Genomic DNA, 23,894 nt, shown 5'->3' on the forward strand with positions numbered 1-23,894 from the left:
GTCCTCACATTTTTATTTTAGCTGCTATTGGCATAGAGCAGACCAAACTAATGGTGGTGTCCGGGCAGCTGTGCATGAACAATTTATACTTTTTGAACGATTCATTCGTATAAATGATTTATACTTGATACAAATGATTTATCTAAAATTATATTTGTTTAAGGGATAAAAAAGGAAAAAATTGGTGTTAGAGCAGTGTTAAAAATCACAACTTAAGAAACAGGTATAAATGTTCAGGATTTTGAAGCTTTTTGTTGTTGGTAGTACGCTAAATTCATGAATGTTATTTAGTTACAGTTGGGAAAAACATTTAACAAAATCATGTGTAATAAACAAAGATCAAAATATGCTATCCACATAGAATACAATAAACATTCATTTTCAAGTTTAATGAGCAAATAAATTTTGAATATGATGAATGGATTCAGCAAACAGTAGAATTCATATAATTATAAATTCCTCCAATAGATAGCAGTGTGTATTATTGGTGGTAAATTTTTCTTCAAATTATCATGTAACAATCTCACCATTTTTTTAAATGTTATAATACATTAATGAAGCAACGCTAATGTGAATTTTTAAAAAGAATAAGCAGTAAGTGATATTTTTATTTTATTTATTTATTATTGATAATAATTATTATATACTGCTAGGATGCTAAACTACAGATTCATAAAAATGATATATTAACTAGATCCCCGTCACAGCTTTGCCTGCACTATATGCTTTCTTGTGTTTCCTGTATTGGTCAGTCTTTTTATTATGTTTTTTAGTCAATTAACCAAAAGCAGATGCAGCCACTCACACATATAGTAAAAGGTGGCAGTGGCTGTGTTGGTTTAGTCACAGCACCATATACATTCACACCCCTTAAAAAATCGAAATAAAAAACCCAAAAATCGTTTTTAAATATTTATCTGAAGAGTACTTGCAAGCCCAAATCTACTAAATATCTTGTTTACTATAGGTGGGGTTGGGAAAATTTACAATCATTGTTCAAAGTTTTTTACCTTTTTTATCCCCTTTCAAGGTTGATTTTCAAAAAATGTATAAATTGGTTTATTGGTGTAAAGATTACACTCACCAAAAATCAGATTTATTTCTTAATTTGTTACTGAGAAAATAAGAAAGTAATGGGGCTTAAAAAAAATTCAAAAAACCATTTTAACCCTTGAAACTCGAAATTTAAAATAATCTAGAAATTGGTTTTTAGATATTCATAATCATTCAATTCAAACCCAGTTCACACAGTAATAGCTGTTCACAATTCATTAAAGTTTGTGCTTCAACTGGCAAATCTCCACTAGTGTTTTATATATATGTATTTTTTTTTTCAAGATGAAATTTATCTAAAATCCTTCTCAGTTATGCTAAGAAATACGTCAAAAATTTGGTTGCAATTGATAGAGTAGTTTTTTTTTATCCTGAATAAACAAAAACCCTCTTCCTCTTTATGTAATATTATAAATTAATATGTTAATTAAATATATTTAATATTAAATTAATAAATGTAATTAAATTAGAATTAATGAATAATTATTAATAAAAATAAAAATGTCAAAATATTTTTTTGGTAAACACAATAATTATAGCTGAGTTATGATTGGCTGGTCTATAAGAAAATTAACAGTTAAATGGAAAATAATACACATAATATTGATTATTAGTAAATAATAAATAATAAAAATTAGCAAATAGAGTATACATATATGAAATAAGTATTTTGTCAGGAAAACCAACTACAATCTAATAAAGTCCATTTGTCTTCTATTTATTTTATGCCATCATATACATCATGACAATAGTGATGAAAGATACTACAACCAAATTAACTGATATCACAACCACCAAAAATACAGTTTCATTGTAAAAATGTTAGCGAATCTCTTTATGACAAGAACATTATGAAATCCAAAAAAATGGTGAATAATACTAACCCCCAAAAACATTTACAGTGTGAATGTGTCCTTCAAACCACAATTGTTTTTTTCTGATTTAAAAAAAAGTTGATGTTTTTAAAATTACAAAGGTTTACTTGCCATAGGGCTGTTTTAAAATATAACAACAAACTGGTTTAGAAAGAACATAAAAAAAAATTAGCGAGCTACTCAGTCATTATGAGCAACATCCATTTAGAGTAACATTATTTTGCTATTTGTTATTTTGTAACTGAAGCAGCAGCCCCCATGGTGAGTGAACTTTTTTGATTTTAAAAATATTATTTTTTTTGGATTCAGGACAAACAATTGTTTTTTGAAGGCTACCTTCACACTTATGTGTTTTTTTGGAGGTTTGTATTATTCACCAATTTTTTTGATTTCATAATCAAAATGTTTGTGAAGTAAGGAGATTCACTAACACTTCTACAATGAATTTGTTTTTTTAGTGGTTTTGATAGAATCTTTGTAATTTTGTAAAGAAATATTTAAGTTAGAGGATATTAGCCTATTTAAGGCAGAAGATAAATGACCTTAGCCATTTTTCTTAAATTAAAATTTTGGTTTAATTTCTTAAAATTTGTTTGTTTGGGAAGTTGATTTCTTGAATTTGTGAAAAATTGTATGTGCACATGTATATACAAACAAAACTAGTAGTTTAAATTATTTGAAGTTGGGAATCTGAAATATCTGATACCTACGCAAATGCTGGTGCATGTCAGTTTTTTATCCAATATCCATTTAAAGTAGTTATTTATAGAAAAAATTATCCAACTTTTTTGTGTGATTTGTAACCCGCAGGTTTGTCAGTACAATTGGTAGATTAAACAGTATTAGTCAGAGAGATTTTAATAGACTGTCGTGCTATTCTCTGGGAGGGTCTGGTCATACACTGAGGCAGTTCTTTGTTGCCAATGAAAAATTGTCAGCATTTGAAAAAAGTTTTTTTTTTAAATTTTTGTTTTGTAATTGCAGGGAAGTGACTGGAGGGGTATGAAAGTGAAAGATCCATTTCATTATCCGTATGGAATAGTTGGAGTATCAGTACCAGGACTTTCATCATTGGATGTTTCACAAGGACATAAGTTTCCACTTGATACTGATTCACCACTTGATGATGTGTGGTCTGCTCTTGAGTGGAGAGTTGCTGAGCGGTTCCCTTATTCTGAAAATGAATCTGTGTATTACTTTAGCTTAGATGAAGGGAAGATAGCTGTAAGTTCATTTTGTATATTTATATATTTTAAAATTTTTATATGCTGCTTTTTGAAATTTTTCATCATTATTTCTTTATTGAAACAATATAAATTTTATTATATTTTTACATGTGTACCATAATAAATTATGAACTATTATTATTAAACATTATAACCTAAAAGAAAACAGAAAAAAAATGCAGACCTTTAATGAAAACTAACCTATACCTAGTGGCAGTTATGTATAGTAGTATATATTGTGCAAAAAAATGCTTGTCTTGAAGAGAACTACTAAATAAAAAAAAATTATGGTTTTTGTTTTGTAGAATTTGATTTTTTTTCTGCATTATTGTTGCGAGTTGCAATTCATTTCAATAATTATGGAAATTAGTAAAAAAAAATAGTACCCTGTTTAGTTTATTTGCAATTTATAACAAACTATAATAAACTATAAAACTAATAAATAAACTAAAATAAAATAACCTAAATTATCATGGTAGTAGTAAAATAATCTGTAATATGGGATAATACATACTTGTATATTTAATTTTTCTCTTTGAAGCATTACCGGCAGTGATTTTGTTTACGCCTCCCTTTGTTTTATTTGCCCTCATAGGCCTTGAAAAATTAGTATGAATGATGAGAAATGGCTTCTAATTAAGAGTTTGGAGGGGGTTTTGATTGGATCCACAGAGGCAAATCAAAGACAATCAATAATGAAATCCAAACAAATTTCATTGTAAACTATAATGGAAAAGACTTTAATCTACATTATCATTACCTCCCATACACTTTTTATATTTTGTTATACTGAAAGTTTTCTTGCATCATCTTGATGTCCAGATGTTTCAACCATATCTCCTGAAAATTCTGGAGAGATAGTAAAAAAGTTATTTTATCCTTCCACATTGTCACGTTGATGGTCCTGTTACCACCTTTAAACTACCAACGTAAACACTTGAATCAGCATAAATGAAAAACTGATAAATTAGGTCATCAGATTTTGTCAGCATACATAATTTTATGCCATACTTTTTATTTGTAAATAAAAGACAGAATGAAATTCACCATTTCCATGGAGCCATTGCTTCATTAATGCCCACATTTTTGCCTGAACACAGGATTTCTTTAATATTATAAAAGATTTCCAGGCGGCCTTGATTTGAATGAAAAGTCTCAGATTAGGTTGATTAACTGCTGGATTTGCACAGCCAGGTGAAAAGCTAGTTGTACACCCAAACCACTGGTCTCTAGAATTAAATTTTTTAAATACATAAACTAAATTTTTTGCTGGTGTTTGTGTAATCTGTCTACCTTATGGTATAGAAGCCCCCAAGAAATCCTTTCAATCAGCAATTTGGGCCCTCAAATTTACTTGGCAAAGAAATAATTTGCCAAAATCACTAGTTTCTCACTCTAATATTAAAACTGAAGTTCTTGTTGCAAACAAAAAGCATTAGTTTTTCAGTGAAACATCATTGATAATTTCTTAATAAAATTTTCCTTTGCTTGTCTACTTCAGTTTCATCAGACTACTCATCGAGAAGTAAACGGATAATTTCATCCTCAACATCAACAATTTGTGATAGATGTAAACTTAATTCTAATTTAGTTTTTCTTTGATTTTCCAAAAACTAAGAAATTAATAAAATACGTAATATACTTTATTGCTTCTCAAGGTGGCAAAAAAAAGTAAATAGATGTTTTGCAAAGAAAAAAGATATTTGAGAATATTTTATACAAGGTATGAAAAAGTCAAATAAATATGTAATATAAAAAATAGATGAAAATTCCAAGCTCTGAGCTCTTTGTGTCTTTTGATGTGGCTGATTCATTTGTTCATTTCTAGTAAAGAATATATATTATATAGTTTTAGAGTTTTAAAAGTTTTTAACTACAGTTAATAATTTTATTATAAGTATTTCATTTAGGATTGAATGATAGAAAAAATTTGTTATAAAAAACTAAAGAAAAAATACATGTAAAATTTTTGAAAATATTTGGATTATATTTTAATTTTTAGATGGTAAGTATTAGTAAAATATAATTTTATTTATAATTATATATCAAATATAACTGTAAAAATTATTTCCAGTCACCAGTTTACTAAAATAAGAAAAAGAGAAAAATACTTAGAAAAATACCAGATTAAACTAGCTTACAACAAATGTAACAAAAAATTAATTGAACTGTTAAAAAGTATAATGCATATTGAATAGAAAGAGTCTCGTAAATGTAGGATCACATTTTAACAGCATTATGGTATGTGCATATTTTCATCATTGAAAAAGATTGTGAAGGAAAGAAAATTTCCATTAAAACATGTAGATTCTTAGATATCTGTTATAAACCATACAATCACTTCATGTAAGCTTAAAATACCACACACTACTTGTATTTCTCTATTGGTCTTAACTTTTCAAGAATTACTTTGATGACTACCGTTCCAAAAGTTGGAGTAAAAAAATCATTTAGTCATTTTTATATTACAGTTTATTCATTTAAAAAATTATTTTTGAAATAAAGTTTGTATACTTGTTTTTTCTTGTTTTTAATCAAGGTATTACATTTGATGGTAATGGTATGTATCCCTACAGATTGTAAAGATCTCACTGATCCATTCATCTCTAATTCTCCTACATTCAAAATAATAAAAAAGTTAAAATTTTGCACAGTTATTCTCAAGGTGGTTGTTAGGAAAAGTAAGCAAAAGTTATTTTGTTGAGCAACTCATAAGGGGGTTAAATTAAGTAATGGTTGAAGGTGATGCTTAGACCAGAAGGACTGCAAAACATGAAATCTGTTAACCCCGTTAGTTAGTAGGAGTAGTTACTGTGAGAAAGAACTTTTTCCTACCTATAGGGTTGTAAATAGATTTCTTAAACCGGAATACCTAAGCGTAAATACTTATACTTATTATCGTAATCATTAAGTTTATTAATTTTGACTTCAATGCACCACTTGATTTCTTAAGGGATTGAGATGGAACTAAATATAACAAAGTTTCAGTAGTTATTTAAGCATCCATGCTAAGGTAAGATTGAAAAGTTTACTTACAGGTCTGTTTTAGGATTTGTCTTTTCTTGTGAAGTAAACATACTGAAGCTCCTTCTTAGGAAATGAAATAGATTGTGCAGAAACAAAGTGCAATAAGTTTAAAGCACCCGTGGAAAATTTCTGCAATATGTTTTTCAGATAAAAACAGTATAATGGCAGTAAAAACATATTAATGAACATGTTGAACAGAAAGTAAAAATTCATAAAAGATACTTTAAAAAAAAATTCTTTAAAAATGTATTTTATTATTTGACCTTTATCTGAATGACATTGGAAAAAAGTGGTTTTCTATTCTAAGTTTACATTCTAAGTCCTGAAAAAATTTTTCAAAATTACCATTTTGAAGAACAAACTTTAACATAAAATGATTGTAAATTACACTCACTGATTGAACCCCAAATGATGCAAATTGCATATTGATGTGTAGGTGGAAGATATCTTTTTGAGCTTGAAAGGACAAAGAAATACAAAAGTGTATTTTCGTATTTAAAATTCATTATTTGCCTGTGCATGGAATGGATACCACATTCAGTTATTGATATTTTAGTAATATTTCTTATTAAAGTTTTTTTTTTTTACTCTTGCTTTGATTCTTTGATTTCTTGGATTTGCTTTACAAGTATATAAGTAATAAATAGCGAATGAGATCTTTAATGGTTTACTTTTTTATCCTATCAATATATTTACACGATAGTAGTGACAGTGTTACTGTTTCTGTAATTAAGGGGTATATTAATTTATTGTTTTGCATTATTGAGACTGATATTGTTTTCTATACTTGGCTGTCTTATAGGTTTCACCTGTAGAACTGAATATGTAGAATTTTAGTTTTCAGTGAACTTTGTGTACTGATTTCACAACATGTAGCTCACTGAAGAAGTCAGTAGAAAACTACTTCATTCCTCACATGCCTTCAAAAGCATGACAGGGAATGGTGTTACCGTAGAAATAGTGTGGATTGTATTCTAGTCCTTACAGATCAAATTGAAATATCATTACTTGGACTATCCTTGGGCGACTAGCAAGGTAATTGTGTCTTTCTCCTGGCACGATTCCTATTCAGTTGTTCCACTGACGGCCTTTCGATGTTGGTGCTGTTCGGTCTACCAGGAATGTGCCTGGTGGAGCCTTAGTTATTGGAGGGTGCCATGCACCTTTTGCTGAAGGGAATCTAACATTCATACATGTCTATGAATTTCAGATCCTACATCTAAAAATTATAACAATTGTTTTTTTAATTCTGAGAAGTTCACTTTTGATAAAAAATTGTTTTAATTATTCTTTTTGAAGATGCTTTCCACTACTTCAGCTATAGGGGAAAGCTAAAATAAAATATCAACTGAAGTTAAATTAAATTCTATTAAAAATTATTTAAGGGTTTTTTTTTAAACAGCATATTAGACCTTCTCAATTATTTATTCAAACATTAATTAACTTTTCTTTTTTTTCCTGCTTTGATACAGTTTTAATGTAACCTGTTTTTAAAAAGTGTAGTCACTGATAACTATTAGTTGATTTCTTTGTTATAATCTTTTTCTAATATTCTCAAGCAATTTGTATATAATTACACATATGTCACTTGGATAAATGTGAATATACTACTCAATTTCCAGCCTAAAAATTCTTTATTCTTGTTGCAGTTAAAAAAATTTAATAAGGGCAATAAAGTGGCTACATTATCTTTAAAAAGAACATTTGTTAAATTTGTTATAATTATACTAATTTCAAAACCAAAATTTTATAAATTTGTAGTATTTTATTGAAGTGGTTAATAATATTTTCATTTTCATTAGATGTCATTTGAAGGAGTTGTTCGTTTGTATGTTAGGAAATAACCAAAAAGGCGGTATACATAGGCTAATATGGAATTCCTCAAGTTAGTTGATAAATCAGTGACAAATTAACGATCAGTATTATCAGATTATCTTCTAGAGATTAATATATAATTAATTGATCTCAAAATTAATTATGTGTATAATGTATTGATTACATGTGTAATAATTTTATTTATGTTTAATTTAATTTTTTTTTTAATTATTGAATGAAAAACAAAATTTTAAAATTGTAGATTTAAATACTGATATAGGTTTAGCATTAAATTCTGCTCAAATCAGTTAGTAAAACTGTTAATGGTAGGATAAAATGAGATCTTAATGGTGGATTTATTGTGTGCGTATGAAATCTATCCAGAAATGTGTCATTAGCTTTTTTTGACATTTATAACATTCGATTAATGATTTCTTCAGTTTAAGCTAACATTCTAAATTGTTAATTAAAAACATTATCTAAATGTAAAATAAAAGGCTGAGAAACATAAAAACTATTCTTATTTAATGCAGGAAGTGTCAGGGTACATCAAGGTATGCCTGACTGTGCACCATATGATTCATATCATTAGTATGATGGTCATATTTTATAGTAGCCATAATAAAAATAAAAAAAAAACTATGAAAAATATTTTTATCTAGAAACTTCTGGATTACCTTAAATTAAATATATTTATTTTTGCTAGCAAGGTATTGAAACATTGTGTGACCATGTTAAAATTATTTTTGTTTTGTTTCAGTCTGAAATTCACCTTGGACAGTTGGATGTTGAACCTGTTGATTTGTCAGTTTTGAAACACTTAAATCCTGATGTGTCATATGACAAACAGTTTATTGAACAGTATGCTCTTCTAAATGCTATTGCAAAAAAGGTGGGTATATTAATGTTATGGATGTTTCCTTTCTATTTTATAATGTTTTATTAAAAACTTTGAGCTGAAGTTTTTTTAATCCTAAATTTTTAAGTTTTTTTTTAATTTGATTAAACATATTAAAACAGTTTCTGTGGATATGAAGAACAAAGTGGTTAGAAAAAAAAATAGTGAGAAATATGTTGTGTGAAAAATAAAAATCAGATATGGACATTATCTATGTTTATGTTCTACTTTCAAACCTCTGTAGTTCTTCTAACTTATTATAACTGACTGACAAAATAATTAAACCATTTTTTGACTAACTTACCAAATAAGAGATGAGCTTACTAGCAAGCTACTAATCAGCTGTATGTTGACTGCTGTTTAAGTTGTGAGGTAAGTAAATTAATAGTATCTTGAAGATGCTGTTTATTTTTCCATAAAGGTCATCAGTCATTCTTGTTTCCTCTACAGAGATGCAGAGGTTATAATAATATTAATGTTTAATTTTTATTTATTTTTGAAGATTGTAGTAAGGTTTTTTCATTGAAAGTAGGTTGTGATAACTGAATAAATACAGTTTGTAGTATCTATAGTTTCTTTAGATTCTGAAAATGTTTCCTGAAAATTCTGTAATTTTAAACAATTAAAAAATCCAATGGTTTATATTTACAGATTGAAAAAGAAGGTGTTGTTAATAATGATGGTATACCTGATATCTACTGGATAGTAGTTCCAGGACTTCATCCTCTCATTGACCGTTATGGTTCTAAATCCAAACCTGTTTTTGAGGCCAAAAAATTGATTAATGCTTCTTTACAAAAACTAACTGCTGCATTTAAAAAGGCATATGATTCAAAGGTTTGTACATTTAATTATTTAAGGTTGAATAATTTTTAGTGTTAATTTACACTAATTTAATATTTAGTATTATGTTTAATGTGCTTTGTTTTAGATTTTCCGTGCTGTTTTTGTTTATTCATTTAAGTGAACTGATGCCTAGTATCTTTTTGCTCTGATTTTTCCCATAGAAATCATTAAACCTTTGATCTTGAGTTTATGAGTCTTTAGAAATTAGGTAGATAAACTGTAGGTGCCACTGAAATGGGTGTAGCTGAGTCAACAGAGACTCAAAAAGGCCTTAACCTTTTGCTGGCCGAATTGGCACAAATTTACTACCGGTTGGAAAGTTTTGCTGCTAAAAAATGTTTGGTTGGATGCATTGATTTGCCTGTCTACATAACACAGTTAAACTTTAAGAAATATTGCATTATGTTGAGAGCCGTGTTGTGAATGTTTAGTGAGTGAGAGACATTTTTAAGTATAGCATTGCAGAATTGACATCTGATTTGCTTCCATGCACCTGATATTGTAAGTATAATTTCTTAATACTAGTTCTATAATTTTTACTCATTTCTTTGATGAATTATCATAACTCAGCTTATTGTTTTGTTTTATTTAACTTTTAATTTTATATCTTGTCTTTGTGTCATACATACTGCTTATTTTGGTCAAATGCTGTTCTCTATGTTTGTTTATTTTGTCAGGGAGATGGCTTCAAGCTGCGGTTATTTGAAAGATAGTGATTATGCATTATTTGATTGCTCTGATGAAGAAAACTATCAAATCTTTTCTGATTCAGAATGGAATGGTGATGAAGAAGAAGTGATCAACAGTGAAAATAGTAATACAATTTCGGAACAAGATTTGCTATCAGACTAGGACGATAATGATTCTAAATTTATGGTGGCCCGAGATGGAAATACAGAGTGGTATAAGAATGATTTTACTAAAACTAAATCAAAAACTTCAGCAAAAACCATAGTAAAAGTTTTTCTGGGGAATATATTAGAATCACGTGGAATTACTGATGAATTGGAAGCTTTTCAAACAATACTGGATGATTTTATATTACAAGAAGTTGTTCTTCAAACGAATTCCTGTATAAGAAGAAAAGAGATGAAGTACTCACAACAGCGTGATTGTAAAGAGATGGATAAAACAGAAATTTTGGCCCTAATTGGAATTTTACTTTTGTTAGGTGTAAAAAAGTTGAACCATACAGATGTGGTAGAAGTATGATCACCATAATATGATGTGCATGTATGAGTTATAAGCGGTTTGTATTTTTATTTAGGTCAGTGTGTTTCGATGAAAAGTATTCCAGACTTGAGAGACAAAAAACTGACAAACTAGCAGCAATCGGACATTTTTGGATGCTTTCAGAAAAAAACTTTATTCTCATAGTGAATTTGTAACAATAGATAAAAACGCAAGCTTTTTAGAGGAAGATGCAGTTGGGTTCAGTTCATTCCAAGTAAACCAGCCAAATATGGTTTAAAGATATTTAACCCGACAAAAACATTTTGCACTAGTAAATTTGAAGTGTAATGTGGAATTCAACCTCCAGAGGAATGTGCATTATCTAATAAACACCGACCTTAGAAACATATAAAAGTTACTAATCAGAATTTAACAACTGACAATTGGTGTATGAGTTACCCACTAGCAGAATTATTACTAAAAGAAAAAATGACTATAGAAACTTTAAAAATCTATAAAAGGGAGATTCCTCCTGAAATGACAGCTAACAAACGATGTCCAGTTGGATCATCAATTTTTGGTTTTCAGAAAAATAAGCCATTAGTTTCCTATATCACAAAAAGGAATAAAGGGGTATTACTTTTATTAACAATGCATGACATAGAAAACCATGCGTGAAAGTGGTAAGCCACATATTATATTACATTCCTCCTCTAAAGGGCGTGTTGATACAGTAGATAAATTATGTAACTCTTACAGTGTTGCCAAAAAAACTAATGGCACTATTTTATGTATTATTCAATATCGTAAGAATCAATGCCAGATATTATTTACCTCAAACCCAAAAAACAAAACGTTAAGAAGGAAATTATTCCTCAAATATTTGTCATTGAAACTGATGCAACCACATCTCAAAAGAGTAAATATTCAAACTTTACTGCAAGACCTACAAGTGTTTTTGAAAGTGCATAAAACTTCAACTGAGGAAGCGGAAAAATTGTCAGATTTAGAAGGTAAATGTGGAGGGAAACATGGTCGTTGTACAATTTGTGGTAGAAAGAAAAAGAAATATACTCCTTTAAAGTGCGACTCATGTAAATGATTTGCCTGCAAAGAGCATAGCAATACAAAAGCTGTTTGTAATGCTTGTGAGCATTCGGATATGAAGGAACCAGGGTGGATATCGAATAAATTTTAAAATTGCTTTCAGTAACTTAATAGAAAAGAATAATATATTATCCCTTTATTTTTATACCTCAAAAGAACCAAGTGAAAATGTAAAAAAAAATAATTTCTTAAATTGCCATGTATTGATTGAATATGTAAAAAGTTTTAATAAAGATCTAGAAATGTTTCGCAAAAAAAGTTAATTATTAAATATAATTTTAAAAAAACTTAAAAATCTTTATAAGATCGCAGTGCTACAGTCATGGATGCAGAAATACCACGCCTAGATATGTAACCTGTATCCATGCTCTCGGCAAAAGGTTAACCTTGAAAAAATTCACTATAACAAATAAATTATTGGAATGGGTTCAGTAAAGTATATAGAATGAAAGTGTGCCCTAGCAGACATTAGCAAATAACTACTTTATCTGTTTATTAACAAATTAAGGAAAAATGTTTAGTTCTTTGCCAATAGCAGCTTTATTTTTGATCACATATAAAAATAAAAAGCACCAATAGATTACTAAGGAAATTTTGCATGAAAAACCTCTGGTACATTTTTCTACGAGCAAAACTAAGGATGGTAGTAAATTTTACAATAAGCACTGAAATCGTACTATGATGTAGAGTAGCTTGGAAACTAGGTACCTTCTAATATACAGTAAGACTAAATGGATGAATTAATAATCTACCCATAATTTCTTAATTTTGCTCAAAGAAAAAAGTGTTTGGAAGTTTTTTTATGCAAAATTGTCTTAGTTTTCTACTGGTGGTATTTATTATTTAATAAGATTAAAAATAATCAAAATATTGCTGAAAACTAGATTTTTTTTCCAAAAAACCACTTTCTTCCACAAACAGCAGCAAAAAATTCGCAAAGTTTTGCAAAATCAATAAATCTAAAATTGATAAATGACTTATTTTTCTATAAGTGTACAAAATTGCATAAAAATATCTGTTTTCATTAATTTTTTATAACAGTTTGTTTATAGCATCATTTTCATGTATTTATGAAGTATACTAAAACTCATGGAAAAATGAAAGATTTGGAAACTATCCCTGCCATCTTAAAGTTCATGTTTTACCTTACAAATAACAGTTAAAATATTTATATATTTGAAAAAACAGAATTAATACTTATTGGTTTTGAGCGTTAGCCAAGGTACCAAAAACGCTTTCACCATTTTCAGATTTTAATAATAAATAAACACATAAAATATAGAGATATAACTTTTGGAATGAATAGGTAATAAGCTCAAGAATAGATTGCTAATTGATTTTTTATTTTTTGCAATTTGTTCATTGTTATAGGATTTTATCAACACCTTGGAATTTTTCCCGGTAGATCTGGATTAATGGGCAATCAGAAATTAAAAATACTTGAAAACTTTGATTTATTTATAGCTGTGGTCTTATGAATCCATACCTTTCAGAAATTTTAATTATCTAACAGAGACAGAGTTATGGAAGTTTATTTGTTGCACACCCTTGAGTTATGTTATATATGTGAGAAGCTGTACTGCAGTTTTGGTGTTATTGTAAAATTCACTAGCGGCCCTTAGTTTTGCTCATACAAAAGAGTACCTAAGAAGTTGTTTAATGTGAAAATTCCTCAGTTACCTATTGGTGCTTTTTATTTTTTCTTGTGATTAAAAATAAAGCTGCTATCAGCAAAACACTAAAACTTTTTCCTTTGTTAAATTAAATAGTTAATCATTCATGTACGCTTAGCCACACTTTTATTCTACATATTTTTCCAAACCCATTCTAACAATTTTCAAGGTTAAAAATTTATTGACTCTGCTAGTGGGGTATCTGTGATTATTAAGGATTGATTTCTGAAAGCAGGCAATAGCTCTTTCACTACTTCTTAAGGGCACCAATTAATTGATAGTATTATGCAACATGATTTTCTTTGTTTCTGTAATTTTACACATTCCTAAAGTATTTGTTAGTGCAGATTTCAGATCTGTAATTAGTTTTTTTTCCATCGCATATAGTTTTTTGCAAATCAAGTGAACTCATTTATTATTTAAATGGGAATTCCACAAAGGGAACATAATTGCTAAGCGAAGACAGGACATTAATAGTTTCGTGAGAAATGTCTATTATGCATTCTTCGGCATAAGGCTTGGTGATGAAGACAAAAGCTGGACACTGCACAAGGTGTGCCGTTCATGTGTTCAGGGAGTGAGACTGTGGAAAAATGGTGCGAAAAAATCAATGCCGTTTGCAATCCCAATGGTTTGGAGAGAGCCATAAAACCATAACGGTTGTTATTTCTGTATGGTTAACATTCAAGGTCATAATGTAAAAAGTAGGAAGGATATACAATATCCAAACATTCCTTCGGCTTGATGACCAGTTATGCATAGTGAATCTCTCCCTATCCCAGTTCCACCTCCCAATCTTCAAGATGTACCACAGGAGAGCAGCTCAGAAAATGAATGCAATAATGCTGATGATTACAAGCCGGAAGAAGATTCTGCACCAAAATTATTCAGTCAAAATGAACTTCAATATTTAACTCGTGACTTGAATCTGACATAAGATGCCACCCAATTGCTTGGGTCAAGACTGAAAGGAAAAAATCTTCTACTACCCAAATTTTCATTCTTTTGGTATAGGAACGGAGAGAAGGCATTAATAAAATTCTTTAAAGAAGAAAACTGGTTTTTTGTTGTGATATTGGGGTTTATTGAAATTCTCGTCACTTATAATCCAAGTCAGTGGAGGTTATTTATAGACTCGTCAAAACGTAGCCTCAAAGGTGTACTTTTACATAATGGAAATTTGTTTGGCTCAATACACATTGCACATTCAGTACATCTGAAGGAGACGTATGAAAATCTCAAAGCTGTGATGAAATAGATGAACCATGAAAAACATTGTTGGACAGTTTGTGGGGCTTTTACACAAAAATGCAGTGTTTCATTTGTGAATGGGATAGCTGAGCCAAAGAAAAGCATTGGAAGTTAACAGACTGGCCCAAAAGAAAAACCTTCCAACTCAGTTCACAGAACATAAATGTACCACTTGTTCAACCAAGCAAGATACACTATTAACTCCTGTGCACATCGGACTCTGATTAATGAAATGGTTCACTAAAGCCCTTCTTAAAGATGGTGACTGCTTTCAGTACTTGGCAACAAAATTTCCAAAAATATCTTTTGAGAAACCTAAAGAAGGGATCTTTGTGGGACCGCAGATCAGACATTTAATGAAAGACAATTTGTTTGAAAGTACAATGAATCCAGTGGAAAAAAGGACTTTCGTTTAAAGAAATTTTGGGCAACAACAAATGTACAAAGTACAAAACCGTGGTTAAAACAATGTTGCAGAGTTTCATGAAAAAAGGATGTAATATGAATGTGAAGCTTCATTTCCTATATTCACATACAGCATCAGTGAAGAACAAGAACATTTCCATCAGGACATCAAGGACATAGAAAAGCGATACCAGGGAAGGTGGAATGCAAACATGATGGCTGACTACTCTTTTACGCTAAAAAGAGATGGCACTGGTGAAGGGAGACAATCAAGGAAGAGAAGTTTTAACCCACATCTGAAAGAACTTGAAGTAGTGGTAAAATTGGCGAAACAGAGGAATTAATTGTCATATTAGCATTTTTTAAGTGAGTATATACCATGTTTACTCTAAGGCAGTGCGTTGTAATTTTATACAGGGTTACAAAACACATAATCTTTAAATCGAATTAAAATAATAATTTTCCCTGTTAAAAACATGTAATTTTTGTTTAAAATCTTCAGAAGTGATTTACATAAAAACTTTACATGACAGAAGAACTAAAATCAGATTTGAAATCAACATGAAAAATACTTTAAGACCACCTTACAGTTGTAAAACATCGTTCCAAAGGTTTTAAAATGTTGCATTGTGATTAGTTAATAGCAATTAGCCTGAATAACAGAAGCTGGAAGTATACTACACTTTAACTATTGCACATTATCTTTGCATGAAACCAAGATTGTTATAGGAAGAGTTTTCCATTTATTATTTTTTTATTGATGAGTAAATTTATTTGCTACTTGATATTGCTCTTTGACAATATTATTAATATTTTTGTTTTCCCTCCTGTGCTAAATACTGTTTTCAGTTCATGTATCACATAATAGACAAACATTTCAGTAAATATGACAGATAATTTAATTCATACAATAGACAAACATAGACAACAGATTCACTCTTTTGTAAAAAAAAAATATTCTGATTAAGGAATTTCATACTTGTGTGTGAAAATTGGCATTGACTTTAATCAACTGTTATCTGCTTTTGAAATTCAGTCAATGTAAAGTGTGATTGTTGATATAGTAATTTTGAGCAAAGGAAAAGGAGAAAATGAATTTTTACCAAATATCTCTAACAATAAGGGTTTTTTAATATGGTCTAGATCAGTGATTCTCAAACATTAGTATATCCACAACATCCTAGATTATTGATTGTCAGAGCTCCAGACTGTATAATAGGAGAAAAAAAGTCCTTCAGTAATTAAAATTTGTTGAAAATATTTTTTATTGTATATAAAAAATATTTTTCTTCTTCCTCATGTTTTGGGTTTCCTCCTGTGTTATGTTTACACAAGTTGATCTTTCCACCTTTTCCTTGGACGTCCTAAATTTCTGCGTCCTGTTGGCCTATACTTGTATAGCAGCTTAGGTATTCTTTCTTCTGCCATTCTTTCGATATGGTTTGTCTAATTTAGTCTGTACATTTTGATTCATCATTAAGGTTATAGATATTTAATTCATTTCTGATGTCAGTGTTCCTCTTCCTATCTGACAAATGGTACCCTGCAGTATTTCTTAAAAATCTCATTTCCATGGCCTGAATTCTTTTTTCTATTTATTTTGTAAAGGTTTCTGCTCCATAAAGAATTATTGTGTTGATTTTGTTTTATAGAATTTTAGTAGGGTTTCTTTCTGAACCTTATTTCTCAAAACTCTTTTTATGGTACCATTATAGTAATTAAATCTCTCAATTTTACTTGGAACATCTGATTCACCCCAGATTGAAACTTTGGCCCACCGGGCTGGTCTAGTGATTAACTCATCACAAATCAGCTGATTTCAATGTCGAGAGTTCTAAGGTTCAAATCATACTAAAGGCAGTTACTTTTATACAAATTTTAATACTAGATCGTGGATGCCAGTGTTCTTTAGTAGTTGGGCTTCAATTAACCATACATCTCAGGAATGGTCAACCTGAGATTGTACTTGCCAGATTTTAGACTGGCACATGCCAACATGCAACTCTGTCAGTGTGAAGAGGGGGTATCATATATCAGCCATATCTTCCCTTATATATATCTTCCCTTTGGCACTGTCCAACATCAGGAAACAGCAGTCTGGTGAAACGGGTGAGCTGTCAGCAGAGAGAACAGGCAATTTGTATTCAAACTTTCCAGTAACTATATGATTTACTTTAGCCTAGACGTTGTCTTCCAGTGCGCCACACAGTTTGTTCCATCTAAGCATCTTAGATTTCTGTATCGCTCCTCTTTACTCTATTCTGGCCTCCTTTTAAAGGCTCCTTAATCCTTCTTCATCTTCATTTCTGTTAGATCTCTGAAGTCTTTTTCTAGCTTTTAATTTAGCCAACCTAGCTTGAGACACCTCTTTGCTCCACCCAGTACACACTTTTTTGGGAGGGAGTCCTTCTCTTTGCCAGCATACTTTCACAGGCTTCCCTAATAATATCTGTCAGTTCCTCAGTGAATCACCAGAGGAGAACACTTGCAGCAGGTTCTTAAGGAGGCATTTCATTTACATTCACACATATCTATCATCCTCATTCATCCTCTGAAGTAATATCTTACACTGGTTCTGGAGGCTAAACAGAAAAAGAAAGACTGAAATTACATCCTAAATAATTTACCTGTGACACTTATCTATCTTATGATCTCCCTACTGTGTGTGATTTTTGATCTGATGGTATCTTTACCACAGGAAGCCATTAGTTTCGTTTTTCTTGTTATATACTTTCATATTACTTATATTATATTACTTTCATATTCAGCTTTGTACCTGGGGCAGACGCATAAAACAAGGCGCACATCAGCAATGGCCCTACACTCTGGGCACAAGAGTGAATTAAACCAAATCTAGCCAACATATCTTGAAAAGCATTGTGTCCTGAAAGAAACTGTGTAATATGCCTATTGGGTGAAATCCACCTAACTACCTGCATACTTCTCACGTCAGAAAAATATCTTTCATGTAATGGCCATCAGACGATTCAGTCTACCTGACCTGCCATAAGTGGAAACCATGGTCATCTTTCTTTTATGTGTTCAGAGGTAAGTTGGCCTACCTCCTTAGCATCATAACATAATTGGTACTCGAGTCACAAGGATATCAATGGACTTAATACCAGAAATAACAAGAACCGCCTTGCAAGAGACTGTCATATAGGTACCAATCACAGATGACAATAGGTGATGCTGGACTCGAAAAAATATTTTTATAACATTTATACCTCATTTAATGAGCCCAGACAGATGCAATGTACAATGTTATAGCTTCACATACAGTACATGCATGGTTCTGAAATTCAGCCCCCAATCGTGGTGAACAGCTCTCTAAACACTGAAGAAAGCAGAACAAGCCTTTTTGGCAGCATTATTGAAAGTGCTCCTTGAATCAAAGATTCTCATCAAGTATAACACCTAGATACTTCTGCAACCGGACATAGCTAATTCAGTGACCTGCCTTTGATTCTCAATGTTGTTGTATAACAGCTAGTCTGCCCTTGAGCAACATCATCGTTGTTTTCTCTACACAAAACACCATCTTATGTAGCAAAACCTCAACAGGAGTATCTTGTAGCCTGGGCTGCTTTGAATTCGATTTCATTCCTTGAATCTCATTTAACCAACAAAAGCCCACCATGAATACGTGGCATCCACTGGATAACCTCAACCAGTACTCTACTCTGAATTGAATCAAATTCACATGGTGTCTGATATATGCATATCGGACACCGTGTTTATGTGGAATGCCTGGTCCTGAAGCCATACTGATGCTCACTTAATCAGCCTCTCACTTCCTCCTGTCATCTAATCTCAACTAATTTCTCAAAGAGCTTACTGTAGCTATTCAGTACATACAAGGGCCTGTATGAGAACACCAAGCCATTCAGGCGCCCCAGCTTTTTGTCAATGATTAGCCAGACTCTTTTCCAACTCTTAGGGATGTGCTCGTGAAGTAACATATAGTTCAAAACATCCAGCACACCCCAGGGTTCAGCATCAACCATCGTTTTGACTGCCTTTGCTGGCAGGTCATCAGGGTCAGGGCTCTTGCCAGATTTTAGACTGGCACATGCCAACATGCAACTCTGTCAGTGTGAAGAGGGGGTAGTTATCAGCCATATCTTCCCTTATATATCTTCCCTTTGGCACTGTCCAACATCAGGAAACAGCAGTCTGGTGAAACGGGTGAGCTGTCAGCAGAGAGAACAGGCAATTTGTATTCAAACTTTCCAGTAACTATATGATTTACTTTAGCCTAGACGTTGTCTTCCAGTGCGCCACACAGTTTGTTCCATCTAAGCATCTTAGATTTCTGTATCGCTCCTCTTTACTCTATTCTGGCCTCCTTTTAAAGGCTCCTTAATCCTTCTTCATCTTCATTTCTGTTAGATCTCTGAAGTCTTTTTCTAGCTTTTAATTTAGCCAACCTAGCTTGAGACACCTCTTTGCTCCACCCAGTACACACTTTTTTGGGAGGGAGTCCTTCTCTTTGCCAGCATACTTTCACAGGCTTCCCTAATAATATCTGTCAGTTCCTCAGTGAATCACCAGAGGAGAACACTTGCAGCAGGTTCTTAAGGAGGCATTCACTGATTTCACAAAGTTCATGTAATAACACAAAGCTCAAGGTAAAAGAGTTGAATAGTCTCAACCTGGGTACCAAAACCACCAACTCAAACACTATTGCTCTGTGGTCGCTGAGCACCTCCTTATCTGAAAGAACCTTCCAACCCTGCTTTCTATTTAGTAGGCCTCACTAACATAAGCAACATAGAGATAGGAGCCATAATCGCCCCCTACTAAAGGTTGAGGCTCCATCCTCATTGATAGGGTGGAAGCCTAGACCAGCTCTCACATCCACCTCTAAGATCAGTAATAGTGCTTCCCCAGCTACAACTCTTGGTATTAAAATCACCTGCAATGACCACCTTGGGTTCCCTTCTAGATATTTCAGCCAGCATCATCCTGTCCATCATTTCAATGAAAGCCTTAGTGGGCCTCATAGGGTGAGGTGTAGGTGCTGAAAAATACAATGTCACCCATCTTGGTGTATACAAAACCCTCTCCCCGGGCATTTTGGGTGATAGGGTATATGTTGGACTTAATTATGGTCACTCCATCTCTGTTTAGGCCACTGATGGGAACCCACCGGGTTGGTCTAGTGGTGAATGCATGTTTCCAAATCAGCTGATTTGGAAGTCAAGAGTTGCAGCGTTCAAATCATAGATAGTGACTTTTATACGGATTTGAATACTAGATCGTGGATATCGCTGTTCTTTGGTGGTTAGGTTTCAATTGACCACACATCTCAGGAATGGTCGAACTGAGACTCTACAAGACTACACTTCATTTACACTCATATATATGATCCTCATTCATCCTCTGAAGTAATACCTGAACGGTAATTCCCAGAGGCTAAACAGAAAAAGAAAGAAGAAGGCCACTGATGATACCACCAGGCATAATCAGGTTCCAGTTATGTTCACTTATCAGAAGCAAGTCGATATCAGATCGAGCTGCCACCAGATCCACTACATTATGAAAGCCTCTGCTTTTGTTCACGATGATCTGTAAAACTCTCAAGGTTGCTTGGAGAGACAAGTCCTGCTAATCTTTCTGTGGCCCTCCCCCACACAGACCATACACGTGGCAGTCGCCTGGCATCCCTCCTTGTGCCTTGGTAGTTCAGAGTTCAAACATATTTTCAAACTATCAGGTCCCATGTAGTTAACCACTGTGTGACTTATTCCCCACTACTGAGAACATCTCTCTTCAACCATCCTCATCTGGACTGTGCACTGGTCCTAGCCAATATTCACTTGACCTCTGTGAGGAGCTTGTCCACTTTAGCTGCAACCGGAACTGTGGCATTGTTATTACAGCCATAAGCCAGTCAGGGAGATCACTTTGATTTCTCCAGCCTCATTGTCACTGACAGCCTTCTTAATCTTGAATTATATCTTCTGGGGAGAGGTCTGGATCTAGGTTATGAATATGAACAATTCTGGACCCTTTTATTTGCTTGGTGACTGCTAGACCCTTTACTTTGGAAACTATCTTGGCTTTTAGGCACTGGCATCATTGCCAGTTTCCTGAATTCTTTGTCACCTTTCCTCATAGAGAGGACCTCCCCAATATCATTGCTGATGCTGGTTTTGACTGTCATTAGTAGATTTGCATATGACTTACCACAACTGTTGTAGAAGGAGGAGATATCATGGTCTTCTATCTTTTACACTTTTGATTTTCCCTTCTCGCTCCAGGGTAAGATCACTAACTGTGTTTCCCGAAGATGGTGCATTAGTGCTCTCCATTTCAGGGGATTCCTCTAACCCTGTAGCTTTCCTGGCTGGTTACCTGGTCAAGAGGATTTCTCAAGACTCCTCCTAGGTTTGAAGAGGCAATCAGCCATCCAGAAACCCCATTTCAAAAATGTCTCCAAATCTCGCATTTCTACTATAACACCATCCAGTAGGAGTCGCTAATAAAGAAAAAGAAAAAGAAAAAGTGATGCACTTTTAAACGGGGAGTGAATTGAGACATCCAAACCATTACTAGTTACTATGATTATTGTGTCATCTACTTTACTGTTATCATCATCTTTGTAACACGAGGAATCTTAGCTATTGATTAAATGTCTTCTTGAAGATGAAAAAAAAAATATATATATATATAAGATTTTAAATTTAAAACAATTTTTATTTAATTTTTTAAATTTATGTTTACATATTTTAAAATCTAAAAATATCTAAAATGTATAAAGTATTTTTTTTACAATATCTTCATTATGATAAAGTATGTATGTATGTATACATTGTATTCTTTTGTACTTACCATTGGTATATTAATGAAGTATTGTAATAATTGTATAAAATGAATTTATACACTATAAATTATTTCTTCATTGTGCAGGTTGTCGTTGCTGCCCTTGCTAGTGATTCTGTGCATACCAGAAGATACAGAAGAGATGTAGCAGCTGCTACTAGTGACAAGGTTTGTAATTTAAGTTTATTTCTCTGTTTTGAAAATTTGGGTTCTCTTTTACTTAAGAAATGTTTTAAATTAATCTTAAGCAAAGATTGACTAACATTTTTGTTAAAGCATTGTATTTTCAAAGTATAAGTAGTATCTGGGGAAGAATTTATAATGTAATATTAAAATTAGCTTTATACAAAAGTATACGGTTTGGTTAACATATTATGATTAAGCCGCATTAAGTTAATGTGTAATTTCTTGTAATGTCTGTGACACTAATACATCCAGTAGGTAACTGTCTTATCGCAATCTTTTTGTTTGTAGGTATTATTTTATTACTAGAGTATAAAAAAAGTTGGCCAGATTCTGGATGATGATATGTCTTAAACATTCCTTGAATTTCTTAGAATATGTTACATCAAATGTTCCATTGACATTGTATATGAATCTTGAGAAGTGGGATATAGTAATTTGTTGTTTAATGATATCTATCCCAGTATTTTTCTTGTGGCTGTGACTCATGTAAATCCACTGAAGTACAAGGAACATGCTCTGAGAGTAGTGATGTTTGTCTCTGAGACTAAGGCAGTCCCTGTAATAAACAGAGTGAATATTTCAATAGCAGGACTGAACAACTGCACATCAGTAAGCTTGTTTTGTCAATGCATTACAGTACGTTTGTATTAGTAAAGAAGGCAGTGGAAAACCATTTCATTCTTCTCTTTTCTTATTATGCCTGGCATGAAATTCTTGAAGAATTTTGTGCCAATTTTTGCAAGTGACTTGTGTTTATTCAGGTTTTCTAACATTTGTAGGTACTATTGAGTTTATTGTATTTTTTCATTTGTTGAATCTGTAATTCTTGTGTAAGATTTTCATATTTATATTTTGATTATGTTTGTTTATATTTGCGTAAAAGAATGTATCAATTTTTTAAATTATTTAATTTAGTGCAAGCCTCCATGAGTAAAGGTATAAATAGTTCAGAAAAAATTATTTTACATTTATAAAAATAGAAAAAACTGTGTAGTAATTATGTTAGATATTTTCTAATGAACCTGAAGCTTAATAATTCACTTTATTACAGTAAAAAATTTAGAATAGTATTACTAATCTCTAATCACTCTTCTATAAATTTCTTAAATTCATTTTGTTAGTAAACTTTGGTCTTCAAAAAATAAAGATTACTTTTTTCTTGCTACTTTAAACTCTCTTCATAAGAGAAGGTATTGGTGAAAGTTACTATCATGACCCACATGACCCGTCATTACATCATTAATACCCGTCATTATATCATTTACATCACCCATTCTGAAATGAAATATTTTAATCTCATTTTTATTTTATAACAGTTCATTAAAGAATACTAATGGTAATTTACAGTAAATTACACACTTCATTACTTGGCTTATAAAAACAGAGGTTTTTATAAAACCTATTTTAAACTGAACAGCTTTATGGCATTCATAATAAAAGCTGACTGATTAAAAAATTGTATTTAAAAAACCAGGTAAGTGAATTCCTTGAATGAATACAGAGAAAAATGAATAAACTTTATTAAAATTTA

General features: G+C 31.6%; 1 protein-coding gene and 1 long non-coding RNA gene across 2 annotated transcripts in view; one reads left to right on the forward strand and one right to left on the reverse strand.

Annotated features, from left to right (window-relative positions):
* ATP6AP2 (ATPase H(+)-transporting accessory protein 2) overlaps window positions 1-23,894 on the forward strand; it is a 47,229-nt gene that overhangs the window by 10,464 nt on the left and 12,871 nt on the right. Inside the window, exons 3-6 of the mRNA XM_075364708.1 lie at window positions 2,913-3,152; window positions 8,757-8,888; window positions 9,546-9,731; window positions 22,265-22,345. Of these exons, the coding sequence (XP_075220823.1) occupies window positions 2,913-3,152; window positions 8,757-8,888; window positions 9,546-9,731; window positions 22,265-22,345 (639 nt within the window). The remainder of the gene's footprint in view (window positions 1-2,912; window positions 3,153-8,756; window positions 8,889-9,545; window positions 9,732-22,264; window positions 22,346-23,894) is intronic.
* The window catches only part of LOC142324085 (uncharacterized), a 67,721-nt gene continuing 66,167 nt past the window's right edge, over window positions 22,341-23,894 (reverse strand). The window contains exon 5 of the long non-coding RNA XR_012756214.1: window positions 22,341-22,919. This is a non-coding gene — a long non-coding RNA (uncharacterized LOC142324085). The remainder of the gene's footprint in view (window positions 22,920-23,894) is intronic.

The sequence above is a fragment of the Lycorma delicatula genome, chromosome 1 (genome assembly GCF_047948215.1).
Source record: "Lycorma delicatula isolate Av1 chromosome 1, ASM4794821v1, whole genome shotgun sequence".
In the NCBI taxonomy this organism is placed as follows: domain Eukaryota; kingdom Metazoa; phylum Arthropoda; class Insecta; order Hemiptera; family Fulgoridae; genus Lycorma; species Lycorma delicatula.